Genomic DNA, 9,142 nt, shown 5'->3' with positions numbered 1-9,142 from the left:
ATCTGCAGTGGGTTCCCTACAACCAGTTGGACCTCTGGATTTGTTTTTAATGGGAAGTCTAGAATCTTCAAGTAAAATCCTATTTTCATTTTCTTGTTTACTTTTGCCACAAAACACTCTGCTGAGAGATGGTCAGGGATTCATGAGGTACAGATCATGGCATTAGACCTCACTGTAGGACAAGAGCATTGTGAGTGTGGATCTACTGCCCAGAAGGCACAACTGTGTCACGTGCTTGTTGTGTGTCTGCATTCAGTACCTCACGTCAGATGTATCTTATTCCACTTCACAACCCCTTCTCAGCAAGGGGTGCTCCATCTTCACTTCCACAACTGGTTTTTCTCTTTATCTCTACCCACAGTTCACTGGTTTCCCAGAAAAATCTGTGAATTGGACAAGTGCCACCATTTGGTCACCAAGTTTGACCCTGACTTGGATCTGGATCACCCGGTGAGTTAGCCTGTGTGGGCACATCCTCATGTCCTGAGCCTTCCCTCAGAAGCAGGGAGCTGGACAAAACCGCTTAGTGCAGCTGATCAGGGAACGGTGGTGCAGTCACCACCATGAGAGAAGTTTCTTCAGCCAGTGGTGAGCTTTGTTGGGTGAGAAATTTTAGTAACTGATTAAAAATCCTGTCTCTGCTCCTATTTATCACCACAGGGCTACTCTGACCAAGTATATCGCCAGAGAAGGAAATCAATAGCAGAAATTGCTTTTCACTATAAGCAGTAAGTCCTTTTCTTAACATTCATGCAGGGATAATGCCATGTCAATGCAACTTGTTGGGAAGTCATTGTACTACCTGTATGAGACTTCTTTTCTTTTATGTTTTGTATCACCATTCAGCCTTACCAGCTTGTTTTGTGTCTGTCTTTTCTCTATGTATTCCAGTCTCTTCTAAATTAAAAAATGTTTATAGTCATTAATTCATAAATTGATAAAGCCAGAATAAATCTTGTGCATGACAAAAGCCATATATAATTCCTTCAATTCTCAAACTTCATTTTGAAATATAGCATCTCTTTTAGAATGACATCTAGTTTTGAGTTCAGTATTTGAAGTACATAAAAAGCTGCCACATGCCCAGAAAACTTGTTCCAATGGTTCATTATCTTGGCTGTGAAAAAATGCAGGGTTTATTTCTAAACTGAACTTCAGTAGCTTTAGCTTTCACCCAATGGATCATACACACTTCTCATCTGTTAGACTGAATTCTGCTATCAGATTTTATTTTTCTTTTTGCTGTGAGGGTATTTATAGACTAAATGGTTCATCTCCTAACTCTCTGCAATAAATTAAATAGATTTCAGTAATGGTCTCATCATTGTCATATATAGATTTAAGACTGTCTCTTGCACTCATACTTAATACTTCTGTTCTGATAAACGCAGTGATAGCACTCAGCATCTTCACAACAACATCAAACAGAGCTCTAATATTCAGGTGGGTTTGTAAAATATCTGGTAGATCCTATTCAGTAACACTGTCTTTCACTGTAGCATCTCCCTCTCTGAGCATGACTTTAAATATAGATTTCTGTAGCAAGCTGTGCTGAAAGCAGGCTATCAAAATTATATGGGTCACCTTCTTGAGCTACCCCTGCAACCAGTGTGATCCTAGCACTGCTTTCTGCTCTGTTAGGTTTCATGTTCTTTGCAGATTTGAAGCCCAGAATATAGACATTGATGTTTTTATCCTACGCTAATACTAAATGAGCAGAAAGTCACTGTGTGAGCAGGAGAGTCCTGAGGGACACAAGAATAAATACTATCCTAAGATGATGCACCCACTTCAGGTGTCTTCTCTCATATCTCATTTGCAGGTTAGCATTTATGAGTCTCTGTGTAGCATCCCTTCAGGCTGTTAATGAAAAAGAAACTATGCTTTCTGACTGTAATATGTGAATATCTCATTTGATCAAATACAGAACAGAATGATTTAGAAAATGCAATTGGTAATTATGATTGAGGAAAGGCAAAAGTGTCAGTCTTCTTTAGTTCCCACTTATATCAATGTTACTGACAATCAAACTTAGTGACAATACATTTTGCTGCAGTTCAAATGCATTTAGTTTTTCTCATTAGCTGCTTTTATTTCCCAGCCACTGATTCATTCTTGGAGTCATCAGTCCCATGAAGTTCAAACACAGGAAATTTATTTATTTTCACAAAAAATTTCTTCTTTTTTTTCCAGTGAATTTCCTCCCCTCCCCGGAAAACATTATGCCTTCAAGCTTTTGCTCATCCCTTGTTCATTTACAGCCTCTGACTAGACTGACAGTATTCTTTGTGTCTGTGTATTTGTTGCACCTGTACAAATGACCCAGCACTAAGGCTTTGTCTCTCCTATCACCCTCTTTTTGGTTTAAAGAAGTTTGTTGAACATCAGAGCAGAGCTTCTCTGAAGTGCTTCCTTCTCAAAGGGAAGAGGAGTCTGACTTGTGCTCTGCTGCTGTCAGTAATGGTGCATTTGCCTTGCAGTGGGGACCCGATCCCTCACGTGGAGTACACGGCAGAGGAGATTGCTACCTGGTGAGCGCTGATTTAATCTGTGACCTTTATTGGCTTCACCACTAGAAGCTGGGAATCAAAACCTAAATGTCTAAGGAGTGACCTCTTGAAAAATGCATCAGCAGTGCAAGCATCCTACTTAATGGCTTGTTATAAAACTCAGTAACTTATTGTACAGCATTTTATGGTAGGCACTGCATCCAGAAAAGCAAGCTACCTCCAGAACAGTGATGCTCTGTCTCTTCCTCTCTTGGGACTGCACCAAGAGCACTTTCATGCTGCAGCCCCCAGGAGTTTCTTCCAAAGGAGCCTTTTCCAAAGGAGAGCAAAGTAGATAATTTGAAGTCCCACTTCTCTAAGGGAATCTGGCTTAGTAGCAGCCTCCAATCAAAGGGTGCTTGTCATAGCAGCAGAAAGAATTATGAGTCCTGGGGTGAATATCTGCACGGTACCTCACTTAGGAAAATGCTTCCTTGAACATGATTATTCCCAGGAGTGTCACTGAAAAGAAGGGCAGCTCATACAAGTGAGTACACAGGCTCCTAAACAAGGTAGTCTCCTGGTTATATTGACTGTCTTCATAGAGCAACTGTAGGAGCTAACCTAGAGGGAATATTTTCATTCCAGTTAATACCTTTTATACAACTTCTCACCCTTAAGGTAATAAACAAGTCTGTGCAGATACAACTACTGACTGTTCAAGCTCATTTGAATGTGCTTCTGTATGTTTACATGCCTCTATCAATGTGCACAAACATAGACTTATTGGAAGAGAAAGGTGAAAGGACAAGAAACGTAGAGGTGTGAGTTCTTGATAGCATATAACCAGAAGACAGGAGAGGACTAGACATATCAAGCCACTAAATGTCTGCCACCTCTCCTCCTGAAGGAAGGAGGTGTACAGCACCCTGAAGGGCCTGTATCCCACCCATGCCTGCAAGGAGTATCTTGATGCTTTTAATCTACTGGAGAAATACTGTGGCTACAATGAGAATAACATCCCTCAGCTGGAAGAGGTCTCCCGCTTCCTGAAAGGTAAGTATGAGTCTGGGGCACCCAGGTCCAGGGTGTGCCAGGGATCCAGCATGGTGGTGGCAGCTACAGCTGGGAAACTTGAACCCGTAGGAGAAGCATGTGAGCTAAAGTTTGGGAGGAGAGCTGATGAAGCCTTGCACATTGCACACAGGGGACAGGGGGAGACCCCAGGCAGTGGGGACTGTAACCAGACACAGTGAGCTGCAACTGAAGGTCAAGCCTATAGTTAAATGATCCCACTGAGCACCTAAAGAGCAGATGTTACTCCCTAGTAGGAGCAAAAAGATTATACTTGACACAGCAGAAGCCCTTTAGTTTCCAGCACTGATCCTTTTGCTGTCTGTGCTGGGAATGTGGGACACCAGCACAGTGCATGGGCCATGCACCCCCGCAGAGACAGTATGTGTTGTTTCAGAGAAGACCGGCTTCCAGCTAAGGCCGGTGGCTGGCTTGCTGTCAGCGCGGGACTTCCTCGCCAGCCTGGCCTTCCGTGTCTTCCAGTGCACACAGTACATCCGCCACGCGTCCTCGCCCATGCACTCCCCTGAGCCGTGAGTATTGCCGAGCCCCAATGGCCTCCCCTGCCCAGACATCCCACCTGGCCAACAGTTAACTTTTCCCCCTAATGAACAAGCTCTGTCTGCTGCTGACCTTGTTTTCCTCCTTTCCCCCTGGGCATTGGCAGGGATTGCTGTCACGAGCTGCTGGGTCATGTCCCGATGCTGGCTGACAAGACATTTGCCCAGTTCTCTCAGGTAAGGTGGTCATCCTGAGAGGACAAGACACAATGTGGGAACCCAAACCAAGCCCAGTCTCAGCACTTAAGCGCTGCTTGTTCTAGGATTTATTTATAATAAACACAACATTCAGGTGCCCTAGTGAAGGACTGAGAATCCCAATACAAGGTGAAAATATCAGGCTCTGCAGCAAAGTGTTCTCAGTCTGAGCATGATGAAGCCCCAGCAGATGCATGGCAGTGAAGGGCAACAATATCTGTTGTCTCAAGGCAATAGAACAGAGCAATCCAAGTGTAAGGACGTAGGACTGAATCTGTCCTGATGCTGGCCCCTTCCCTTCTCTTCCCAGGACATTGGGCTGGCTTCTCTGGGGGCAACTGATGAAGAAATTGAGAAACTTTCAACAGTAAGTCTTTTTTGCTGGATGGGGGCCCCATCCCCTCCAGCAGCACTTCTGTGGTATCAAGGGGACTGGTCCAGCCTGGCTTTCCCAGATTTGCAGGCTCAGAACCCATACCCGAGCTGCCCCAGGCCTGCTCTTTCACAATGAGTGGGAGTGGAGATCGGTTAAACAGAAGAGCTAGCCTGCACATTAACCCAATTTTCTTGGGCAGCAGAGTATCATCAAGCATCGTATTTCTAATGACAGCACTGCTGGGATTCTTTGGGATGGGATTAAATGACATCCATTTCCTTTGCCTCTCACTCAGCAAGGTGACCTGTCCCACTCTAAGGGCACCAAACAGCAGCTGGATGCTCAGGGAGCCAGCCCAGGCACACATTTTCCACCTGTCCCAGTGTGGCAGCAGCTTAGTTTAGCACTTTGCTCTGGCAGTGATGGGTACAGGGTAAGGAGAGGGGGCAAAGTGACAGGTTCCTTTTCATTTTAAACAACCCCAGATCCTGGCCATGATGCAAGGGCTCTGAAGTGACAGGGAGATTAAGTTGATGAGCTGTGTCCCCTATGCATTTTTCTTTCTCCTTTTGCAGCTTTACTGGTTTACGGTGGAGTTTGGGCTCTGCAGACAGAATGGGATAGTCAAAGCCTATGGAGCTGGGCTTCTGTCTTCCTATGGGGAGCTCATAGTAAGTCCCAGCTTAACTTGCTTCTCTGCCCCTAGACCTTCTTCCTTTTGCATAGTTCATGTGACTATACAAAATGTGTTCTCCAGCTCTGTTTACCACATGTGCTCTCAGATCCCTTTAATTTCATGACAGCATTTTTCTGCTGTGTCCATAGCATTCCCTGTCAGATGAACCAGAGTTGCGGGACTTCGACCCTGATGCTGCTGCTGTTCAGCCCTACCAGGACCAGAACTACCAGTCTGTATATTTTGTGTCCGAGAGCTTCAGCGATGCCAAAAGTAAACTGAGGTAGGACTGGGCAGTGAGAGAAACCCAAACAGAAGGAAATTAAGCTATAATAATTGAAGCAGGGCTTGAAACCATGTCTACTTTCAGTTCCAGGTCTCAGAGGTACTCTGGAAACTGATATCAGGTCTTTCAAAGTAAAGATGATTTTCCGGTTCATACAGGCTCCAATTTCAGTCCCTTAGATTTGCCTAAAAGCTCCCCAAAAGTATGCTGGACTGAAGAGCATGGGTGTGGAGGAGTGGGATGGATTGGGAAGCACTTTTAGAAGCAAAACTGAGGGTGCGAGAGAAGGGAAAAATCTAGCTTGTCTGCATAGTTCTCATGGGAAGAAGTTACAGACTACCTCTAGTTCCTAGGGGAGTTCAAGCAACGTAACAGGTGGTCCAGAAATTGGAGACCCAAACCACACATCAGGATCCCCTCTCCTTCCTTGCTGTAGAAGGGCCAAGTGATAGAAATCAGGTACTGGCTGGGAGCATCTCACCAGCATGTGTCTTTCTGAACATAGGCATCTGCATCGTGTTAAAGTTTGCTCTGTGGGTGAAAGTCTTAGGAGAGGGGTGAAGAACTGCTCAAAATGGTGTCATTCTCTGAATTCAGGATGCAGGAAAATGACTTTCTGAGCAGCTGCTGGGCAACTTGCTAATTTATCATTCAGCCAGCAAAAAAACCTCCAGGCATCCTTAGTAGCTCATACACAAACAAGAAAGGTTTGCTTGATGCGGATAGATTTATGCATGGATAAAAAGGAACTTTTGTCTCCTAGGTTGATTAACATGGGCTAGTAGACCCCAGACAGCATCTCATGAGCATAACTGGGTTTCCCTGTTCCATGGGGCTGCAAACAGGATGGAAGATGGCAGCTCTACATGCTGCTGTCTGTTCAGAGAAACATTTTCTTGGTTATATCCTGAATTGCCCAAGAAGGAACACTCAGTCCCTTAACATTCGACTACAGAGGAAAACTTTGCTGGTACCATTTTATCTTAGCTTAGAAAAGGGTGAGTCAAAGTATTACACAATATACATGACTTTGCATTTCCTGCAAGTGGGGTGTGTCATATAAATAATGAGGTGAGGACTGCTATATTTCAACTTCTGCTTTTATTGCCCGCACTTGTATCACTCATACAACCTGGAGTCCAGCTGCTCAAAAGCAAACACCTGGGAAGCCTGTCCTCTCATACATGCTAGGCTGCTTTAAAACAACAAAAACCCTCAACTGTTGCCTTATGAGTCATTTCCTTGCATTTTAAAAGGAAAAATGCAACCCATACGCAGCCAAGATTAGACTAGAGGGTTTTGACAGTTACAAGCACTGTAAACGATCCTCTTGCTCAGAGACCACACAGATGTTATTCTATGAGGCAAATCCATTAAAATATCTATATTTTTCACATTACTGGCAGCTGCCACCATGGACCTGATTATCAGTGTTATCCCTAAAGAAAAGCTTCTTTTCCCAAAAGAAAACTTCCCAGCAGTTTTCTAGGATGGACACACACATCCTCAGTGTCCTTCCAGGCACCCATGTCATACTTGTATGCTTCAAAAAGGCATCATCAAGTGAACACACCCGTGTTGGAGGGTAAGTTTCTAACCATTAGCAGCTGTGCTACGAGTCATTGCTGTGGCTGATAGCATTAACAAGGGAAGTGAATTTAGATGTCTCCTGGTAGAACTAAGTCACACCTTTAGGAGGTGGTCAATGTGAGCATGCAGAAATCCCCTTCCTTTGCACTTGTTTTGGTTTCTTTGCAAGCACCAGCCTGCGGCTTTGACCATGTTGCCCTTTGGCCCTGTCTGGTGTTTTTCCCCAAACCCCGTCAATTCAGGACTAGGCTTCCCCGCATTACCAGCCAGAGCATCTGAGAAAGGGATGCGGTTCCCCGAGCCCAGCGCCAGAGCACACCCACGGTAGCCACAAGAGGGTACCCTAAGCTAAGCAATTCAGGAGCGAAAGGGTGAAGCCTCAGTAGAGGCGAGGAGCATGCCTGTTGCTAATGTTGTTCGACCCCTCATCTTCCCAGGCCTTTCCAGCATGAGACTGTAGCCATAAGTACCTAAATATAGATTCCCAGCTCCATATTTACACATCCACTAAAGGAGAAAAAAAAACCCCAAACCTACCTTGTCAAGTGTACAAATCTGATGTGAATATGATCAACTTTGGGGAAATCTTACCCTTGATTTGTTTTCACCTGAGCATGTACTTCTTTAGAAAAGTAGCAGCAAAGTCTTGTTCTTGAGAGGTATCAAGTAAAGTCATGCTCATCACTGAGATCTAGACTCCAGCTGTCACAGAGGTCACCAGTGCAGCATAGTCTCCAGTTTGATGCAAGTCCTCGTGTTCAGCCCACTGAAACCTGCAGTCAAACTTACGGTTTTCTTTGCTTAACAGGAGGGGTCTCAACTACTGCAGTAGCACTGTGGAGCTGGAGAGGTGGGATACCAGAGCTTTTGTCTAGGAACTGTCTAAAGGAGGCACTAACCTGTTGTGAACTGGATGAATGGTGATGGGTAGGGGGAGACTCAGGACCCATCTCTTGTACCAACTGTCTGCACCCTTTCCTTACAGGAGCTACGCAGCACACATCAAGCGGCCCTTCTCAGTGAAATATGAGCCCTACACCCACAGCATTGAGCTCCTGGATAGCCCTCAGACGATCTGTCACTCCCTGGAGAGCGTAAGGGATGAGCTTCACTCGCTGATTAATGCTCTCAATGTTATCAGTTAATAAGAGAACTGGGCTCTTTCCTTCTCTTCCCTTGCAACCCCAAAACCTCCTGCTCCGCCCTTGCCTAGTTCCCAACTGATAACTCTTACCTGTCTTCTCCAAACATTTGCACCGCTGCCTATCACCATGCAACCCCAACAGCTTTCCACTTTTATATGTAGGGCCAGCTCAGAGGAGGGTAGGCAGACAGACCTAAGGGCTGCTGGCTTATTGGGGTAGCTGTTCTATTGACTGCTGGAAGAGGCTTAGTACAGACCACAGACCAAAGGCATGGCCAAGCTACAAAGCTGTGGTCAAGAACTGTGTGCTAGGCTCCTGGGTGCAAGGAAGAGGAGAAAAGCTTCTTTGTCAAAGAGAGAGAGATAATCTATTTTTTGCAGTTTGAGAGAATAAAATAACCTGCTTTTCTGCTTTTTTAGCCCCAAAGCAACTCCTATTGCAACTTCGGGAGGGACCCTCAGTCCCCACCATGTCCTGCCTCTTACAGCCTTGCACATTTGGGAAATGCAGAGCTGCTCAGGAAGCTTTTATTCCTGTACCAGTCCTGTGATGTTTAAAATTCCAGCTCCCAGCCTCCCCTCGGCTTCTCACACAGGGGGATGCTTAGGCAAGAAACCCTGAGCCATACCACCCCTCCAGGCTGCAATAAGCTGCTCTGTACCTCTAAACTGACCTAAGCCAGAAGTTGCCTGCCTGGCATAGAGCAGCCCTTATCTACCTGCATCCTTCCCAGCACAACACCACAGAG

General features: G+C 45.3%; 1 protein-coding gene across 1 annotated transcript in view; it reads left to right on the top strand.

Moving 5' to 3' along the window:
- Positions 1-8,546, top strand: part of LOC104404956 (tyrosine 3-monooxygenase-like) — a 17,546-nt gene extending 9,000 nt beyond the window's left edge. The window contains 10 exon segments of the mRNA XM_010013516.1: positions 362-450; positions 661-728; positions 2,481-2,531; positions 3,400-3,545; positions 3,961-4,096; positions 4,231-4,300; positions 4,632-4,688; positions 5,273-5,368; positions 5,523-5,656; positions 8,235-8,546. Coding sequence (XP_010011818.1) covers positions 362-450; positions 661-728; positions 2,481-2,531; positions 3,400-3,545; positions 3,961-4,096; positions 4,231-4,300; positions 4,632-4,688; positions 5,273-5,368; positions 5,523-5,656; positions 8,235-8,394 — 1,007 coding nt within the window. The 3' untranslated portion in view covers positions 8,395-8,546.
- The last annotated feature ends 596 nt before the right edge of the window (positions 8,547-9,142 follow it).

This window comes from Nestor notabilis, unplaced genomic scaffold, assembly GCF_000696875.1.
Source record: "Nestor notabilis isolate BGI_N333 unplaced genomic scaffold, ASM69687v1 scaffold26214, whole genome shotgun sequence".
Lineage (NCBI taxonomy): Eukaryota > Metazoa > Chordata > Aves > Psittaciformes > Psittacidae > Nestor > Nestor notabilis.
The sequence above is the reverse complement of the archived record's forward strand: the minus strand, read 5'-3'. Positions and strand labels throughout refer to the sequence as shown.